Genomic DNA, 21,147 nt, shown 5'->3' with positions numbered 1-21,147 from the left:
TCTTGTGAAACAGCCTGTTAGATGCCTATAACCTTGCTTGTCTTCTCACAGGGATTACACTTCTGCACTGTCTCTCGTGCACTGTTTATTTAAATGTCTGTGATAGGAGAGTAAATCCAGAACCAATTACTCCATACAGGTTACGAGTATAAATACTCACCACACTCTTTATTAAAAAGTAGGTATCAATATAAAATACACAATTGAGGTTTTATACATGCTTAAAAGTCAGTAATAATCAAAAGATATTTCAGACATAAATGGAAAATTGTGATAAATATAATGCTAAGTACTATAATTTCTCTAATTTTCATAAACACTGAAGTTACTAGTAGATATTAACACTAAAAGACAAAAGGCAGAAGATAAATTCAGGTTTAATTACCTCTTCTTGAGCTTTAAATAAGGAAAAAATCCTCAACAGTTTTTTCCCCTTTTACAGCAGAATTACTCTATAAAATCCTAACTAAGTCTTAGGTACCATTACTTTTAGCCACACTGACTAGAGTATTGAAATATTATATAGACTTGTAGCACTTTAAGAACTGCTAAATGGTTTGTAATAATTTTGTGATTTTTTATTTTTTATTTTTCTTAATCGTGTGTACAGCTTTGGTCATTCAGTACAGGTCTAAGATCACAGTAGTACAAACTATAGTTTTTAGATCTTTAATCTTTAGATCAAAGATCTTGTAACTTTTGTGACTTTAGATCACAAAACTGAAAAATTTATAATAATTTGAACACTTTAAACCAATTTTAAAAATTAATCAGTTTAAATTTTGACCTTTTCATTTACTAACCTTGTATTAAGACTAGACTGATTATTTCAGCAACTTACTTGACCATATTAAGACAGGTGGAATTTATTTCCCAGCTCCTGGATTTTCCTTTATCCATGTATTAAAATTTTTATATATGGCACAGGGAATATAGTCAATAATATTATAATAATTTTGTATGGTGAAAGATGATTATTAGACTTGTGGTAGTCAATTCATAATGTAGATAAATGTCAAGTCACTATGTAGTCTGCCTGAATCTAATATAATGTTGTATGTTAACTATAATTTAATAAAACAATTCTATAAATCTAACATTTATAAAACTAGACAGCTTATTAAAAAGCAGAGACATTACTTTGCCAACAAAGGTCCATCTAGTCAAAGGTATGGTTTTTCCAGTAGTCATGTATGGATGTGAGTTGGACTATAAAGAAAGCTGAGCGCCGAATAATTGATGCTTTTGAGCTGTGGTGTTGGAGGAGACATTTGAGAGTCCCTTGGACGCAAGGAGATCCAACCAGTCCACCCTAGAGGAAATCAGTCCTGAATATTCATTGCAAGGACTGATGCTGAAACTGAAACTGCTATTCTCTGGCCACCTGATGCAAAGAACTGACTCACTGGAAGAGACCCTGATGCTGGGAAAGATTGAAGGCAAGAGGAGAAGGGGACGACAGAGGATGAGATGGTTGCGTGACATCACTGACTCAATGGACATGAGTTTGAGTGAACTCTGGGAGTTGATGATGGACAGGGAAGCCTGAAGTACTGCAGTCCATGGGGTCACAAAGAGTCGGACACGATTGAGCAACTGAACTGACAGATAGATCTAATTTGGGTAAATGGGTCTGTGAACATCTCAGAACACTTAAATACTTATTGGCAGACTTAGGTCCTTAAAGAAAGGAATTATGGAGGATTTTTCCTGATTAGCTAGTAAATTTAATAAGAATTATTTTGAGTTGCACAATTCATATTCATTGTGTCCTATATGAGCCAGCAGGTGGCAAACTTGAGAGCTTTTGTACTATTGCTCCTATTGAAGTATAAGTACTGAATTAACTATATATGTATCTATACTATTCTATACTATACTATATATGTAGACGTTTCTGGTGGCTCAGATGGTAAAGCATCTGCCTACAATGCAGGAGACCTGGGTTCAATCCCTGGGTTGGGGAGATCTGGAAAAGAAAATGGCAACCCACTCCAGTATTCTTGTCTGGAAAATCCCATGGTCAGAGCAACCTGGTAGGCTACAGTCCATGGGGTCGCAAAAAGTCGGACAAGACTGAGCGACTTCACTTTCACTTTCTTTCATATGTGTATCAATGGACCTTATGAATAGCTTTTTTGTTGTACCATAGCATAAGAAAAATTAAAACCTCTAATTGTAGAGCCACTGGTGTTAGGATACCAATGTATTTTCTGTCTGTTTGTTTTTCTCTAGATTTATTGTTTTTCCTATAATTCTTTCCCTGATAAATAATTTTGAGAGAGGATGCTGACTGAACCTATTTTTTTGCTATGATTTCCACAAATAAGAGCAAAATGTAATGGTCCTGCATTTACTTGGAGGTGGAGATCTTTCCAACATTTAAAAGGACATGCAAAATATATTTTGTCTCCCAGAATAAGTAATATAAGATTTTTTTAAAGTTCTAATAACATTGATCTTCATGTTTTTAAATATAAAACAGTAATTTGTGGTGATGATTGTTTTCATTTTATTTCTATAAATATTTCCATTTGGGGGTGGCTTTTTGTTAGTCATATATAAGTGAGGATGGATTTAATTTATTTCTTTATTTTTATTGGAATATAGTTGATTTACAGTTGTGTCAGTTTCGGGTATACAGCAAAGAGAATCAGCTATATATATATCCACTCTTTTTTATATTGTTTCCCCATATTGGCCATTACAGAGTACTGAGTTGAGTTCCCTGTGCTATACAGTAGATCCTTATTAGTTATCTATTTTATATAGAGTAGTATGTATATGTCAATCCCAATTTTCCAATTTATCCATCTACCCTCTTACCTACTGATAAGCATGTTTGTTTTCTACATCTGTGACTCTATTTCTGTTTTGTAGATAAGTTCATTTGTACCCCTTTTTAAAAAAAGATTCTATGTATAAGTGATGTTATATATGTATATTTGACTTTCAAAAAATTGGTTATATTCAAACATATGATTAGGCTTTGGGGTTATAAGAAAACACATTTCTACCTATTACATTCAAAGATGAAAATTCAATCATAATACATAACATCCCTTTCTTTCTCTCTGGGAAGTTCATCCATTGCTAACACTACCTCTAAAAATTAATTTCCCTTCCTGTAAGTTACACTTCTTTTTATATGGCTGCTTTAACCTATCTATTTTAGCAATGACTATAAATTTCTCTTTTTGATGGGAAAGAATGAAAAAAGAAAAGCAATGACTAAAGATACACAAAAAGTAAGAGAACCTAGATGTTCCATTATTTCTACATATGAATTGGATCATTAAATGACTTTTATAAGATTTAAATAAAGTAAATTATTCTTCCCTAAAATAAAAAGCTATATGAATGATTGTTAGTGTTGTTAGTGGACTGAGTCTTTTAAGGGGTGGAAAGTAAACTCACCAAGTATTGAAAATACTTGAGTTCTTTTCCAAATACCACAATAACTGAAGGCTCTTTAAGACTTATTAAGTTTCTAATACTTTATAATTCTTCCTTCCTTGCTTTTTTTAAGGGAAGAAGATTCCATTTTTTAAAAAAATATGGAATATAAATATAAGGAAAGTAAATTATACTGTACAGTTGAATGTAAACAACGAAACAAGTTCTGAAATTTAAGAAATGTAGAACTGGCACTTATTATATAGGTTGTATATCACTCAACTTTAATGTTCTCAGCACTGGGGTTTAAAAAACAAAAGAGGAAAAAGCTTCTAATCAGAGGTAACTACTGCTCTAGTCTACATGCATTCAGAGATTCCCTGATCTTGTGCAGTGTGTTCTAAGTCCTCTTTTCTTCTGTTTTCCTTCACTCCATTTCCAAATTCCCCAGAAACCAGTTTTTGAGAAAGATGACCCACAAACACTTATCATCCCCCACTCCCCACTCTTTGCATCTTCCTGATGGAATACCTTGAGATTTTTCATGAAATCAAATCAGGGACATGAAACTGAGCCCAGACTTGGTGATTCCCGGACTTCTAGAGTCCTATGTGCATCGGATTACAAACCCAAAATCCCTGAACCATGGCTGGCCCTTGCTCTAAGGATTCTGATGAGTGCCAACTATCATAAAGTGTGCAGTGAGGCAGCTTTTTGTTTTCTTAAAAAAAAACAATGTTGTTTCTATTTAGTTCTTAAATACACATCTCTTGAATTTGAGTGAGAACACCTGGTCCCAGGCGTGTGATCTGGTGATGCAACCCAGAACATGCCCAGGGAGAGCTAGGGTCTGCCAGCTGAGGAGGAACCACGGCCACTTCCCTGGAGAAGTGTGGCCCCAGCCAACTGCATCTTCCCCATGTTCAACAGGGAGGATGACAGGTCATGGAAGCTCCTTAAAACATCCTGGAGAGTAACTCTTCTTGAGAGGGGAGTTCCTCCGTGAAGGTCCTTTGGAAGTCCTGTTGAATTTAGGAGTCTGTACCTTCTCCATTCCCTGTGCTCTCTGTGCCTTTCTTCACTCACTGCGCTCCCACATCACCCTGTGTACACGCAAAAGAAAGTTTCACACAGAATGAGCCCCGTGTTGACGCAGGCATCACCTCCCCTCCCATCTGGGCAGAAGCCCAGGAGGGAGCAAACGGGGCGGGGTGGGGGTGGGTGGGAGAGTGCGAAGGAAGGTATCGCTTGGATCTCTGTGGTAAGGGTCCCCAAGTGGGGCCGAGCAAGGGTCAGTCAAGAGTATTGGTCCTGCACCCACAAATACATCAAGCTTTTCCCTCCTCCATCAACCTCTTAAATCCCAATGAGGTCACTGCAATGAGAGAGAGTCAGATCCAGAGAGGGGGAGAGAAAGAGGAGGACGACGACGAGGGAGAAGAAATCCAGACAGGAAAAGGCCATCAGACAAGGTCGCTTTTTCTGGCGACACAGCAACTGTGAGGAGCGTGGTGCTGAATATCATCCGCCCGCTCAGCCTGGGGACCGAGGGACTCGTAGAAGCACTTCGTGTTACCACGAAAACAAAGGAAAGGAGACCGAGCGAGAGGAGGAGAGATGCTCTGAGCAGTCCCGTTTAGGATCTGGGGAAGCAAAGCTCGTGTACTTGCGGGGAAAGAAAAGGGAGCCTGAAAGGGTCTCGGAAGCAGAGGAGAGAACGGAATTTCCCTGCGGAGACTTGGGACGCGGCAGAACTCTGGACAGCGCCTCGACTCCGGAGCAGGGCTCCCAGCTCCCTGGCTCCCCCAGGCTTCTGGCTCCTTATTGAAAGCCCTTTCTGCCAGTGTGCTCTCCTGGACTCCGACCACCGACCGGGAAAATCCTTCTATGATCCCTGTCTGAACGTGCCAGGGGTGGAGCAACTCTGCTTCTGACCCGGTCAGGGAAGACGGTCTCCGGTTCAGGAAATCCAGTCCTTGTGGATAATGCTTCTCTGGTGAAGAAAGAAAAGTTTTGGGGTCTGGTAGCGGGCAGAGGGGATAAGGAGGAGAGTGGAAGGAAGAGGTGGATGGTCGGCTTCCCTCTCTGACCTGGAAGGAATGATGACCGAAGAAGGATGTGCACCAGCGGCCAGATTATTGGGAGCCTCCTGGTGCTCTCCGTGCTGGAGATAGGGCTGGGGGCGTCCAGCGTGGCAGTGGGGGCGGTCAGCTTCAGCCTGGCCCTCCGAGAGCACAAGCCGCAGCTTGGAGACTCGTCCCCGGTATGGAGCGGGGTGTGTGTACGTTGAGCCATTTCACTCTCTCTTTACCTCTTTACGATGATGGTCAGTGTGCGCGCGCGTTAGTCACTCCCTCCCTGGGGTTGAAAATCATGAATCTCCTCTGGCTTGGGTGTAGGTTCATGTCGCAGGCTATGCCTCTGTATGTTGTCCTTTACTTATTAGTAATTTCTTTTTGCTTACCTTGACTTGACACCAAATTAAATGGCTTTGTTTAAAGTTGGGGGAGGGCAGTTTCCACTGGCTGAATCTGCAAAAGCTTGCCCAGTGGGGCTGATTGGGGGAGTGGGGGCGGGGGTCACACCTGTCAAGGGCAGGCTCAGCCTCCATACTTTTACAAGGAAAATCAAAATGAAAGTGTTACATCATTTTCTTACACCACCAATAAGCAAGGGTAGAGTTATGCATTTATTTCTCGGTAACAGTGCCCAAAGTACACTAAAGACAACACAGATGTCACAAAGAGAAATATGATGTATGAAAGGAGGATTTCATCCCAGAAAACACTGCTCTTAATTTTCCCTTTATAAAACTCTTTCGTAAGTTCTAGGGAATAAGGTAAACAACAAATGATATGTAGCAACATTCTGATTCAAGAATAACTCAGCTTAAAGAGTAACTAATGGTCAGAGAAAATGTCATAATTTTCTTTAGGTCAGAGGGCAGACCCAGGGAGCTTCGAGTTTATTTACTGTGGGTGAATCTCCAGGAAAACCTTAAAGACCCATTCCTTCCACCCAGGATCAATAAAATAACTCAGCACTATTCCTAGTGTGAACCTACTTGTGAAAATCAGTTTTTCTTCTCCTTTAAGTTATATAGCTCTTGTATCCATATCCTTCTGGATCTTTAGCTTGATTCTACTTTGTAAGATAATTTAATAAGATGTTATTCTGTCACTGATAATTAGTGTAATTAACAATCATGGCTTAGTTATTTGTGCTTTAGGTGTCTGAGGAAAAAAATGATAATGTATGAGTTCAAGAGTAATTCTGAAGCAATTCATTTTTAAGTGAAGTTCTAGCATTCTTTAAACCGGCATAATTATGCTTTAGAAAATTAGTTTTTATACTTTAACTTTTCTAAGTGAGGAGAATGTTTTTAAATTGCAGAAATTAAAAGAAAAATGGTATTCAGTTCTAACATTGGATTCTTCTAAGAATCCTTGTTTTAAATTCAGTAAGTCCCAGCAACCATAAAGAATTACCTTTTGCTGTATTATTTTAAATATAAGTATGAAAGACTAAATAAAAGGCAAATCTTAAAGCTAGTTATTTTACGTCTTATATGTAGTAGTGATTATTTTGAGAGTTGTAGTTAGCATTATTATTTGATTAAACATAAATAAACTCAAAAACTTCTACCAGACAGTTTTCAAAATGAAATGTAATGTCAACATTTAAATCAAGCGGGAGAAAATGTGATCTTTTGGTGGCTTGTGAGGAAGAACACTTAAATAGTCTTCAAATTAATTTCCCTCTGAAGTTCCAAAAATTGAGTAAGTGAATGTAGGTTGTCTCAAAATAGCATTTAAGTATCCAGTTTACCTTCATGAATAAAAAGATGGTTGCATTTGCTTGGTGTCATGTAAGAAAAAAATTTTTTTAATTTTTTTTCTCTCTTTCTTGGCTATTTACTAATTATCTAGATGAGTTGACATGTGTATGTACAAAAAAAAATTTGAAGCAGCTCAGTGAAAAGCAAAATAGTAAAGCACAGTCATTATCATAAATAATTCTTTCTTTTTTAAACATTTTGCTTTGCAGAGTAACCAAATTCACCTATGATTCTGAAATAATAGGTTCAAATTCTGTTGTCTGATTCAGTAAAAAAAAGTTTAAAAATAAATCCATGTGATTGAATGAACCGATTTGAAATTTGAGTGCCAAAAGAGTTGGTAACTTTTATAAATTCAGTAAATCACATTTGCAAAGAAACAAATGTCTAAATTTGACCATTGTTTATCAAATTATAGTCTTGCTAACTTGATTTTTAAAATAATTTTTCAGAGGTCATTTGTAATACAGTCTGGATTATCACAATTCTGACGATGAATTCATGCAACCAATATTTATAGAGGGCTTACCGCATGCAAAGCATTTTACTGTTTAACACAAAGACTATTAAGATGAATCAGAATGCCAAGCTGAGGAAGTAAGATGGATATGTCACTTCCTTTACCAGTGGTGAGAAATTAGAGTTTGACTTCAAGGAGTTACAGATACAGGGGAGAGAAGAAATAACCTTGGGAGAAGTATTATTTTTCTCTTGATCTTTAAAGTTTATTGAAACTTGGAAGGAATGTATCATAGTATGAAATCTGGAGTCTGCCTGGGTGTAGATTGCAGGTCAGCTTTTAGCCATTTACTATCTGGTTGACTAGTCAAAGTTTCCTTATACTCTGTCAAGTAGGGTTGTTAGACGGCACAAGTAAAATCATGTTCTTAGTAAAATCTATGATATGTAGTATGCACTGAATAAATGCACATAGCTAGTTTTGGGTGCACAGAATGGCAGTGAATGCCTGAGAAAGAAAACCTTCTAGGCAGCAGGGTTGAAAACAAAAAACGGACAGGATGGGTTGTGTTTCAGGAAGAACAAGCTCTTATCTTTTTCTGAGGCTTAGGTGTGTGAGGGATAGATAAGGGTGGAGAGAATGGTAGGGACCAGACCATGAGAGGCTGTGTACTCAGGTTATTTCCTCATAGTTTTAATAAAATGATAATAATAACAATTCTTAATTTCCAAAGAGACCCCAGGAATAGGCAGTAGAAAACTAGACTGATAACTACTCATCTCTTTGGTATTATATGAATTAACAATCTTATGTTATTTCTAAACACTAGATGGGATTGTATAATTATTAACTTTTCAGGTCATAATCCATAAGCAGAGTGTATTTTGATTGGTGCTGTGAAGTTTTTTTCAATACATAAATATCATTATTACCAGATTTTGCTTTCAATTTTAGAAGCCAATAGAAATAAAAACTGTACTATGAAGGGATTGCTTATTATATATGGACCTCAACATCATAAGCTTTTAATCTAGATCAAATGCACTAAGAATTTAGGCAACTATTTTGATTATTTGGACTTAAATTATTGTTGGATATTTTGGGATCATTGTAAAAATGACTGGGCCAAAATTTTAAGTGGCTTGAAAATGAAACACTACGAAGAAAAGGGGCTTAAAATCCATAAGATGGATGTTTATACAGATTATTTCCAGTCACTATTTCATAATAAGGTAAATGGTTATGGCACTGGGGACCAGTCTAAAAGATGTGGGGAATTAGAAGGAAAAAAAATTTAAACTATAATTTCATAGCAAAAGAAAGCTATAAGTGCCTTATAGGATTTTGGCCTCTTCTTGATTCTTTGTTGTAGTTTATATAGATACCTCATTGAAAACATGAAATAACACATTACTACTAGATAACAATAAATGAACCATTGAATAAACTGCTTTGGAGAAGACATAGGCATGTGAAATATAACTGATGTGTAAGATACATTGACAGGGAGTTAGACAGGACTGTGTCTCCAAGCGGCTGTAGGATCATCATTTTTCTCAGTCTCCAGTACATCATCTGTAATGTGAATGGATCATATTCAGTGGTACACAGATCCAAGGAAATTTTATTTTGTTGCTCTAAATTGGCCTTTTGAAATCTAAAGATTCAAATGGTGGTGTCCAGAAAAACATCTGATACAGTTTTATTTTATACATACCATGCTAAATTCCATCCATGTATATCTGATATTCATTCTATAGATGTACTAAAAGAACTTTCCTTAAGCTCCTTTACCCCACATATAAAATAATCTTTTAAACTATTCACGATTTTATTAACAAAATCATAAAGTTTGAGTGATTTTATTTCTTCTGGAGCATTCTTAATTTGTACACCATAACTTTATCTGCTTCAAAAATCTGATATTTTAATGAAATTTATAGCCTAGTCAAGTCACATACTTAGTATGTGGATTTCTGATTGTGGATTCCTGATTCACCATGGCAACAACTCAGCCAACTGTAAGATTGTGTTGAAATTCACCTACTGTACATCCTAATCCATACCAGAGCAAAAGAAATGAAGTGCTGTATATAAATGATAGTTGCTCCAAAATGTTATTTCTAATATTTAAGTCTATTCAGTTCATTTAAGGAAAAAAAATAAGACAAAGTAAAAGAAACCCCTCAAACAGTTACTTCAAATGTACAAAATTTGAAGCTAGTATGTCTCTGGCTAGATAATGCATCATTTTTTCTAAAGTTAGAATATATAACATAAAGGACTCATATTATTTATCATGAGATGAAAACAGTGCCCTATCCTCAGAAAAAAACTACAACTGTACATTTATGTCCAATTTTTAAATTAATTTAAATTATATAAGTAATTTATAATTCCTGTTGCAAAGGGTTAAAAAAAGTCAAAACTGAAATTCTCTTCCCTACCACATCATCAAAATTAGCCAACATTATAAATTTAGTGTATAACCTCACAGATATTTCTCCATGCATACGTATTATTTTTTGAACATACAGAGTAATTTTTATATCAAGTTTCTGGGTATAATAAAGCCCCTTCATGGCTATCTAGAGCCCAGGTAAAGAATATTTTCTTTATCTGAGTCATACTCTTATTCTCAAGTGCTACTTGTTATCTACTGGAATCAGGGCAATTAAATAAGTGGCAATTAGATAAGTAGGACAAGCTAAACAGTTGGAATATGTAGTTATTATTCAAGGAACCATACTCTGTCAAAAAAAAAAAGTAAAATGCCTATTTCTGGTGTTGATTGATAATGACATGATGGGAGGAAAACAGTGAATTTTGTCATTATCTGACAATAGTTTTGTTTGTTTATTTTAGTCAATATTTCACCCATATGTAAGTGTCATGCATTGACATTTCTATCCAGAACACATGTCAAATTCTGTTTCAGGATTTTGGCCCTTATTCGAGGGTAAAAGTGGCCTTGAAGAATTTGCCATAGACATATTAGGGAAAAAATGATAATAATGGCATCAATCACCTATTTGTTGACAGTTTGCTTCGTACAAACATGATCTAGACATAGTCATATCTTTAATTTGGATGTTTTTGCATAAAATGTTCAAGTTAGATCTCTATATTGATTTGTTAGCCAGGTCATACATTATGTGCTTTGAATATAGCTAAGCAATTTAACCTTCCTGAATATTCACTCAGCCCTCAGAGCATACTTAATTATATTAGTAGTTGGGAGATATAACCCAGCCATCCAAACTGAAATGCCTGTCTTTAAAATTCGGTAAAAACTAGAATAGATTTTGGTGTGTGTGTACACACCATGGACAGAGGAGCCTGGCGGGTTACAGTCCATAGGGTTGCAAAGAGTTGGACATGACTGAGCACAGAGTTGTTGAAGTACATGGACAATGGAAGAATAAATAGGTAATAGTATAGAGAGACTCATTGAGCATCTTTCTAGCAGAAAAAGAGAAAGAAGAAAAAAAAGTTATGCTACTACTTTGCTCTGTGATGTATAAAGCCTTGCAATCCTCCTCATGAATGCAGATCTAATCTGTATGTATACTGTACTCGTAGTAAATGGTACATGGGATTCATACATCTCACTCTATATTACTGTGGCTCTGGATAACTTATGCTTCTTCACTAAGTCAGGGAGAGAAATAACAGTACCTATTATATGGGTTACTGTGAAGTTGTTGGGAAGCTAAGGCAATGCTTATAAAGCTGTCAATACTGAGCCTGGCCAGAAGTAAGTGCACAGTGAACATTAGCTGCTCCTTACTTCTACTGCCCTATTCAGCTCCATGACAACCAGGACCTCTAACCTACTAGTGATACACTGGTTCTCAATATGTCTCCAACATCCTTAACCAGCTCTAGTTTGACTCATCATTTTTGCTTTTGTTTTTCTTTTCATGTATTGTTGGTTGGTTGGTTTAGTCACTAAGTTGTGTCTGACTCTTGTGACCCCATGGACTGTAGCCTGCTAGGCTCCTCTTGTCCACAGGACTTTCCAGGCAAGCATACTGGAGTGGGTTGCCATTTTCTTCTCCAGGGGATCTTCCTGACTCAGGGATTGAACCTGGTCTCCTACATAACAGGGAGATTCTTTACCAACTGAGCTACAGACCCCGCATTTTCATGTATAGCATCTAGTTAGTTTTTGACTTATTATATACATTAAATTAAAAGACACTTACTCCTTGGAAGACAGTTATGACCAACCTAGATAGCATATTCAAAAGCAGAGACGTTACTTTGCCGACTAAGATCCATCTAGTCAAGGCTATAGTTTTTCCAGTGGTCATGTATGGATGTGAGAGTTGGATTGTGAAGAAGGCTGAGCGCTGAAGAATTGATGCTTTTGAACTGTGGTGTTGGAGAAGACTCTTGAGAGTCCCTTGGACTGCAAGGAGATCCAACCAGTCCATTCTGAAGGAGATCAGCCCTGGGATTTCTTTAGAAGGAATGATGCTGAAGCTGAAGCTCCAGTACTTTGGCCACCTCATGCGAAGAGTTGACTCATTGGAAAAGACTCTGATGCTGGGAGGGATTGGGGGCAGGAGGAGAAGGGGACGACCGAGGATGAGATGGCTGGATGGCATCATGGACTCGATGGATGTGAGTCTGAGTGAACTCTTGGAGTTGGTGATGGACAGGGAGGCCTGGTGTGCTGCCATTCATGGGGTCACAAAGAGTCAGACACGACTGAGCAACTGAACTGAACTGAACTGATATACATTATACATTAGCAACTACAAAAATATACCAAAATATTTACATTGGAAAAGTCATGTAGATATGCAGCTTAAAACTGAATGGGAGAACAGCTGCCATTGTAAGACACTTGTGTCTGTCTGTTTTTCTGTTGGAGGTGGAGAGGGTAGTGGAAGCTCTATGATAAAAATATTTGATAATCAGATACATTAGACAGTTATCTAAATTAGGCAAGTCAAACAGGGGGGATATGATAACTACTTTTGTACCATGAAGTCCTCAAAACACATATGTAATACAATAGAAGTTATTGTTATAAAGTCAGAATAAAAATGCAGAGTAACACTTCTGACAAAGATACTCAATAACCTGGAAATTTGTATGGTTTTGCCTGAACTACCCAAATAGCCTTTAAAACATAACTAACCCTCATGTTATTTAGTGACCATGATTTTTCGCAGTAATGCAACTCAAGAAGCAATTGAAACTTCCATGAGTTCATGATCTGTTATTAAATACTGGGGAAAAATAAGACAGAAATAAAATTAGTGGTTAAGCATATTACTGTGGAGGACAAGTTGCCTTGAGCTACTTGTCCTGTAGAAATAATACTAGGCATGATTTATTAATAGTTAACTATGGTCCATATGCTTTCATATACATTTTATTTCTAATATTAACAACTTCATGAACAATGTTTTGTTTTGTAAAATTTATATAGGAAAAAGAACTTAACTAGGGTACACCATTATTTAATCAGCTGAGTTAGTATTTAAAGCCAGGGCAGTCTTATTTCATAATCAATAGAGAAAATTTATTTGTGTGAAACATGGGAAATTTTCATGAAATGAAAAAGTCATTCACTGAGGCCTGACCTCATTATTTGCTCCCAACTTCAATCTGTGAGCCAGGCAAGATGGCATAAAGGCCAAGTCCTGATCACTGTTTGTTTTCCAGAAGAGACTGATAAAGTCACTTGATCAACCATGCAAGCTCCATGTTCTCAAAAGAGTGTGAGATACTAGATTAAATTGTTCCTACCCATAAATCTTAAGCTTTAGCCTTGAAAAATAAAGCTAAATAATGCATCTCAAATAATCATTAAATATTATAAGCCCAATCAGGAAGACACAAAATGACATATTTGTTTAAATACATTCAAAGTGAGAGGTATCAATAATCAAGGATATCCATCCTCATGGAGGAAGAACTTTACCCAGGCCTTGTAGATCAGGCAGATTTCCAGCAGCAGAGGGAAGAAGATAATGTGCTAAGCAAAGTTATTAACGTGTCAAGTCATGGAAGGGACAGTAAAATTGAGAGTTGGTGAGGGGGGGGGATTGAGGAGACCAAACTTGTTAGAGCAAAGATATATTCAAAGAAAAACTGGTAAGTGAAGCTCTACCTCACCTGAATAGGATGTGGCCAGCTTCAAAAGGGTCCTGAAAGAATCGTAAGATTTGTCTGCTCTTGATTCCCAGCTAAACTTTGTAAGTTCTACTTTTTAGAATTTGATGGGCTTGAGGCCAATGTATTCCTGCTCAATTTCAAGGCAAAACACCAGCCCTTGGTTCCCAGATGTGTACGTGGGATCAAAAGAAAGACTTGAGAGGAATCTTGAGATGTGTGTGTGTGTGTGTTAGTCACTCAGTTGTATCTGACTCTTTGCAACCCCATGGACTATTGCTCACCAGAGTCCTCTGTCCATGGAATTTTCCAGGCAAAAATACTGGAGTGGATCGCCATTTCCTTCTCTAGGGAATCTTCCAGACCCAGGGATCGAATCCACATCTCTTATCTACCTACATTGGCAGGCTGGTTCTTTACCACTAGCACCACCTGGAAAGCCCCTTTGAGACTTGAGGGAAGTGAAAATCTTACATCACAAACCTAACTCCAACTTCAAATGACTTTCCTATTGTTGATGGTAGATTTGTAAGATCATAAGTTCCTTATGCTCAATTATTCTTACAGCTGTCTGACATATAAGAGTTCATTTGTATAATTGGTAGTATTGGCATGATACAAATAAATGAAAACAGGTTTTGGAAGTATTGAGACTTGGGGTCAAATTCTAGCTCTAGCAGTTTCTAGTTGTTTAGGTTTGAATGAGTTAAATTATCTCACTGAGCAGTCAGCTAACTATCCATAAAATAGCAATCCTACTATTTCATGGAGTTTTCTAAAAATTAAATATAGTATTTATATAAAGGGCTTGATAAACATTAGGTATTCAGTAACTGTGACTGTCCCACAGTAATGACCACATGCTTTTGCTATATTTCTGGAAAATTCATTTTCTGTATGTGGCTTCTTTTGTGTATTACAGACATTCTGTTTTTACACATTCCTAAAGGGGAGGTTTATTGTAAGACTGTTGATGAAATTGACCTTGGACTCAAAACGAAGTAACATTTAGGTCATATACCTGGTCTTAGAAAACATGTACTTTTCATACCTAGTTTTAGGCATAGTAACAGTTGTGATTTAGTGTGCTTATTCCAGGATCACAGGAATAATATCTAGGTCAATACTGGGATAAAGAGGTGTGTTTTTTGTTTGGTCTACCAAGTACAGATGTGTTCTTGATTTTCTCATTATTTTTGCTGGGTTATTGGAATTTTTAGTTCTTTCATGACTTTTTTCTGCCAGTTAATTTCCTACACGGATAACTCTGAGGAATTAAAATAATTAATGATAATAATGATGACATAAATAATGGCAGTAGCAGTTTATATTTACAATATTCTATGTTGCCTAAGAATTCCACCTGCTTTTGTTATCCACTTATATTAGCAGGTGAGTTTCTTCACCTAAGGTATAAGAACCTAAAGGATTTAGGATTTAGTGACTTAAGATCAGAAAGTGAAATCCGTTACAGGAGCAAGATAGAAACCTACATCAGTTGAAGAAAGAGTGTGTGTGTGTGTGTGTGTGTGTGTGTGTGTACGCACGTGAACCCATGCAGGTGCTCATACATGTGCAGTGGAGATGAAAAAATAAGTAATTCCTAGAAGGAAGTTGATAACTGTTGCTGATATGCAATATAAGCTACATTCAGGCTTCTGTTGCCCTGATTTGGGGGCAGTTCAAAATGTTGTGAGCCCTCTGTGAGCTGCCTCTTATTTCCATAACTGGCTGGCTTTTGAAAACTGCCAGGCACGTTGGATGGCTATTTGTGCATGGTGTTGACAATTCTTAGGAAAAGCATAACTTCTACTCTTTATTCCTCTGGAGTCTCTGTACCTAAGATTTAGCTAGACAATTGTCACTTAAATATACTGCAGATTCAGAGTTCTTCTTGATGAAAATTTACAAGTTTAGTTAAAATGTTTCCTTGCTACTTAGGGAGCAGAGATGGCTTAAACATCAAAAAGCCTTGTTTACTTAGCACACTCAAAATATTCAACAGATTATTTTTTGAAAAGAAAAACTATCACAAAGCATAATTGTAACAGAATACAGTGCACAACTGGTTAAAATCCCAGTGGGATTGCATCACAGGAACTGAGTGGGGGAGTGAAGGGGTGAATGGCATTCTGAGAATCCAGGCTGACTCTTTCTGAAGAAAGAATTCCACACTGAAGGATCTGGGTCCCAGGCCACTGGAAAGTCTCTGAGATTTCTGGGCGTTGGTTCGTTTGGAGGAGCCTGACTTGCCAGGCAGAGGCATGCTGTGTTTCGTGCTTTCTTCTGAAATTCCCTCTTGTGCATTGCTGGTTTCATTCAGTTACAGTCTCAGCAAAGGCTTCTTTCACTACTCTCGTGCATCTGCATTTACCATGTAGGGTTTTTCCTTCCATTTCTCCCTTGGGTGCTTTGGTTTAATTTCTTTATTTGCTATGGTTACCTCTTATTCCATGACATCTGTTAAGCTACCAAGATGGCCTGTGCTAATGGCGGACTGCTTGCTCATCACATCAACATATCTCTTGTACATTTTATCCCCTAGGTATTTCCTATAAAGTTGATTATAATTGTCAGAGCTTATGGTTCTATTGAAAAAAAAATGTACATTTATCCTTTGTCAGTTAAACTTTAATTTTTGGGGGGTTTCAAATTTTCCTGGAGTGGAAGAAACATAGTACATGGATCAATATATATAAAATGCCTTGCTTTTTTCAGTGTTCTGTTTTGGGATGGAAAATAAGAAATTAGATCTAGCTTAAGGGGAAAAAAGAACACTGCATAATTAGCAGGGTTTTCCACTGACTAAGGAAAAAAAAGAAATATAAACAGGAAAGTATAAAAGTGATTTATTTTTTAAATGAACGCTTTGCTAAAAATGCAAAAGAACTGGGAAAGGGGAAAGAGAGGCCATTGATGAGATCTATAAATCTAATAAAGGCTGAAAAAGTCCAGGAAACCAAATTGTCAGATAGCACAGTCAGGTCCTAGGACCCCCAGGGGTTAAGCTTATGAAAATGGGGCCAAATCAATGTTGAGGTAAATGACAGAGAGCTGCATGGTTTACACTGAGTTAGGATGAGTCAAGAATAGGAATGAGCTGTGGAAAATCAGGAGAGTAGAGTTCCTGTTCCTGTTCTCATAAGCCAGATGCTTATTTTCCTCAGTTCGCTTCCCTATTAGATTTAGTTAATAACTATTGATTCCACAGTTACAACATTCTATGCTCTGAGTTAGGTTCTGAGAACTTAGCAGTTAATAAAACTATAATGGTCCCTGATCTTCTGAAGCTTAATTTAATAAGGAATATGAAGAAGGAGACGGTGGGATGAATGGAGAAAGTAGCATGAAAACATATACACTTCCCTATACAAAATAGAAAGCCAATGGGAATTTACTGTATGACTCAGGGAACTCAAATTGGGGCTCTGTAACAACCTAGAGAGGTGGGAAAGGGTGGGAGGAAGGAAGGAGGTTCAAGATGGAGAGGACATATGTATACCAGTAGCTGATTCATGTTGATGTATGAAGAAACCAACACAGTATTGTAAAGCAATTATCCTTCAATTACAAATAATTTAAAAAAATAAAAAGGAATATAGATAATGAACAAATAAGGCAAAATTAACAACTGAAGTTTGTACCTGGTAAATAGGAGAAATATAGGCTTATGCAGACTATAACAGTTATCAATAATGGGAGAATCAGAAAATGCATCTCTAAGGAAGCAACATTTCTGAAGGATGATGAGGTATTTCCCAGATGAAGAGGAAAAAAGCATTGTCCCAACCAGGGGGAACATCTGTGTAAAGACTCTGAGATAGAAAATGTTTCATATGCTTGAACAACTGAAAGAAGGCCAGGTGACTGGAGGATGACCAATGGGCAGGAGGAGATAGAAAGTTCTGGGTGAGGTGAAGAAACAAACGGTGTAAAAATCCCTTAAGGCTTTACAGACATGATACAATGGTTTTACTTTCTCCTAATTATAATAGGAGCCACCAAAAGATTTTAAGTGGGACAATGACAAGATTATATTTGCCTTTAAAGAAGCTCATTTGGGGCTGTAGTTTAAAAAGTATTTTGAAGTCAGACAAGTTCTTGTCACAAATTAAGTCACAGGTCTATTTAGGAGGCTACTGGGCTGTATGATACAGTGGTTACATGGATGAGAGTTAAGGAATAAAATAAAAACAGAAGAAGAACAGATACTTGAGATACAGGGTTAACAAGATTTTGTTTCATGAGATGCCACTGTAAAATATTAAGAATGAGTTTCACATTTCAGAACTGAGCATCTAAGAGGATCCTATTTACTCTTTGAGATGAGAGGATTAGAGGAGGAAAACCTGTGTGTGTGTGTGTGTGTGTGTGTGTGTGCGTGCACGCGCACGCGCTGTGGGCTATTAGATGGGTCTAGAGATCAATGCTGGAAATCTAAAAATGTATTAAATACATTTAAAGGTATTTAAAGCCACATGACTTGTTGAAACATCCAAAACAATGCCTTTAATTACTATTATATTCAGAAGCTGGACATTCAGAATTAACCATAATACTCAGGAGTAGAAAAAAGAGACTGAGAAGCTGTGATGAGAAAAAATAAGTTGAAGTCCAGGAGAGTGTGGTATCAGAGAAGCCCAAAGGAGAGGGGTTCCTTGTAGGATGAGGACTGAAATGTGGAAGTCGTTACTTATTTTAGCAAGAGGTGATCAAGTCAAAACAGAGGGTTTAGAAGCCAGTCTGGAGTCCGAGAGAGAAAAGGAAGTAAGAACATGGAAAGAGTTAAGTGTAGAAGCTTGGCAGTAAAGGGAAAATAGAGTAGAGAGATACAGCAATCAATGTAAAAAGATGTGGAGTCAAGAAGGTTTTCATTTTTTAAGGAAGATTTTGGAACTCTTTGGCAAGCTGATGTGAATAATGGAGTAGAATGAGAGAGAGATAAAGGGAGAGAAAAAGACTTTGAGTAAATGAAGGGTAATAGAACTAAGAGCTAAAATGGACGCTTTGTGTTGGTAAGTTTTATCTTCGTTTCTTATAATAAGGCAAGATAATATGAGTGAAGATACAGAGTTTGTCACACCTAATGGCAAATGGAGAAAGGAGTCTCTGATGGCTTCTGTGTTTTCTAATTTGAGACCTGTCAATAGCTAAAGGTAAAGAATAAACAAAAGTCTGGTTGACTCTGATAACATGATTAAAATGCCTTTCTCTTGGTTAAGAATTATAATTAAGTCACAATATGAACAGAAAAGGGACATAATTTATCCCAAACTTATGATTTTACAGGTAACTAAACTGAGGCCCACAGAGTTAGCACTGGTGGTAACTGTAGAACCAGGACAAGAGTCAGGTCATCTAATTCTTGGTCTAACACTATTTCCACAGACACCTCAAGACATTAAGTATCCTTAAAATAAGTGTTCAGCCAAAAGGATAATAAAGTTATCTGGCTACTGCCCCAAACTGAACAGGCATGATCTCAACTCACTGGCACTGCTAACTATCATGGAGATGTAATAATCACTTTAACAGATTTCAGGAGTTCCCTCCCAGTTTGGAGTTTCAAGGAAACAGCTTTCCATAGAAATTGTAATGTGTTCTCCCTGGTGATTTTCCAAAGTAACTGGGAAATTAATCAAAGCTAATTTTTAGAAGTTACTAGCATTTCCAAACCCACAAAAGCTAGTGATCAATTTAGGTAAGTAAGCAGAGTGCCTTTAAGAAGACTTTAAAAACAAAATCCAAAGCTCATTTGCTCATTTTTCAAGCTTTATACATTTGAAGAGCTTGGAAAGGGAATGCCAAACTCCTATAGTTCTAATATTTTCTGTCTGAGGCTTTTCTTTTTAATTCAAACATCTAGAAATTGAAATTAAGATTTAGTACACAGTTTGCCTGAAGCGGCTAGAAACAATATGTGTGTGTACACACATATAATGTCTTGATCTAACACTGTTGTAAGAATTGTCCAAGTATTTTGTAATGATAAATTCATTTAAAGGGACACACAAACACACAAAAAGGGGCTCTTTTTGTAAATATATCCTTGGCTGTGAATATAGTACAGTGTACTTACTAGTGATAGGACGAGCTGTGTTTTCTAGTGTGACATTAAAAAATTAAAATATTATGAAATATTAGCAATTTTTGCCACCTTTATACCCCCATTACTAGTAGTTGAAGAAAAAAATTTTCTCAAAGGAACAGTTCTTTTGAAGAAAGAGGTGTAACTTTAACTGGTGATTTTTTGCTGATGTCTTTTCAGCTCTAGCCAAAGGGGTATCTTCAACCTCTCAGACTTTCAAAATAGTGTCTTAGAGGGCTACTTAGGAGTTTATGAAATAAAAAGTTGAAAGTATCTACTGCATTGAAGATTCAAGTTTGGCAGACATCATGCAATGGGTTACCAGGAAAAGTGGCCCAATAGAGAGCAAAGAGTCTCTAGAGCTCTCACATATGGAAATAAACTAATTTAGGAAATTATTGTATTGCCTGGGTGATATTTGGGGTGGGGCAGGGTGGGGGGCAGGGGGACTTGTTTTTCTTTTACTTGGGACCATAGCAAGAATTAGGTGTTCTCTAGATTTAGAGAGCTTAGCCACATATTGCTACTGAGAACTTTAAATGTAGCTAGTCTGACTTTAGATATATTAATAAGTATAAAGTACACATTGGATTTCAATGACTGTATATGAAGTATCTCAAGTTTCTTAGAAGTTTGATTTCATGGAGAAATAATAGCATGAATATACTGAGTTAAATCATTAAAATTTTCACCTTTTTAATGTGACTATTGTGCTCAGTCATGTTTGACTCTTTGTGACCCCATGGACTGTAGCCCACCAGGCTTCTCTGTCCTTGGAATTCTCCAGGCTAGAATGCAGGAGTGGGTTGCCATTTCCTACTCCAGGGAATGTTACTATTAGAAAATGCAATTATGTATCGACCCACATCTGTGGCTTACATTAGATTTCTATTAGACAGCTCTCATCTAGATACATTTTTCTAATTAAAAAAAAAAAAGGTCATTAGCTGGTCAAGAGAAGTGTCATGCTTTGTCTGCCTAAAACATGAACTATAGATGAGGAAAGTCTTTAAGATAATTTGAGTTATTAGTGAATTGGGAAGGCTGAGTTGGCTGAGTTGTCTGGTAGAGATACTAGAAACAGCTAAGCGTTATAGCGCAGCATTTTCCAAAATGGACACTTAAATTGCTCCTATGACACAAGCCTTTTGGCCTCGGGTTTTTAAATGGTGAAATCAGACTCTGTGTGACTTTTTGTTAAAGGAATTTTAAATATGTTTCTGGAGACGAGAG

At 37.0% G+C, this 21,147-nt stretch overlaps 1 protein-coding gene across 2 annotated transcripts in view; it reads left to right on the top strand.

The window, feature by feature from the left end:
- The first annotated feature begins 5,355 nt into the window (after window positions 1-5,355).
- Window positions 5,356-21,147, top strand: part of TMEM196 (transmembrane protein 196) — a 69,422-nt gene continuing 53,630 nt past the window's right edge. The window contains exon 1 of one of the 2 annotated variants that reach the window (XM_040260629.1): window positions 5,356-5,659. In XM_040260629.1, coding sequence (XP_040116563.1) covers window positions 5,513-5,659 — 147 coding nt within the window. In that variant the 5' untranslated portion in view covers window positions 5,356-5,512. Of the gene's footprint in view, window positions 5,678-21,147 lie in introns of both variants that reach the window. The other variant, XM_040260628.1, reaches the window with a different exon arrangement.

The sequence above is a fragment of the Oryx dammah genome, unplaced genomic scaffold (assembly GCF_014754425.2).
Source record: "Oryx dammah isolate SB20612 unplaced genomic scaffold, SCBI_Odam_1.1 HiC_scaffold_18, whole genome shotgun sequence".
NCBI classification, from domain to species: domain Eukaryota; kingdom Metazoa; phylum Chordata; class Mammalia; order Artiodactyla; family Bovidae; genus Oryx; species Oryx dammah.
Note: the sequence above shows the minus strand (reverse complement) of the source record. Positions and strands in the feature narration are given on the sequence as shown.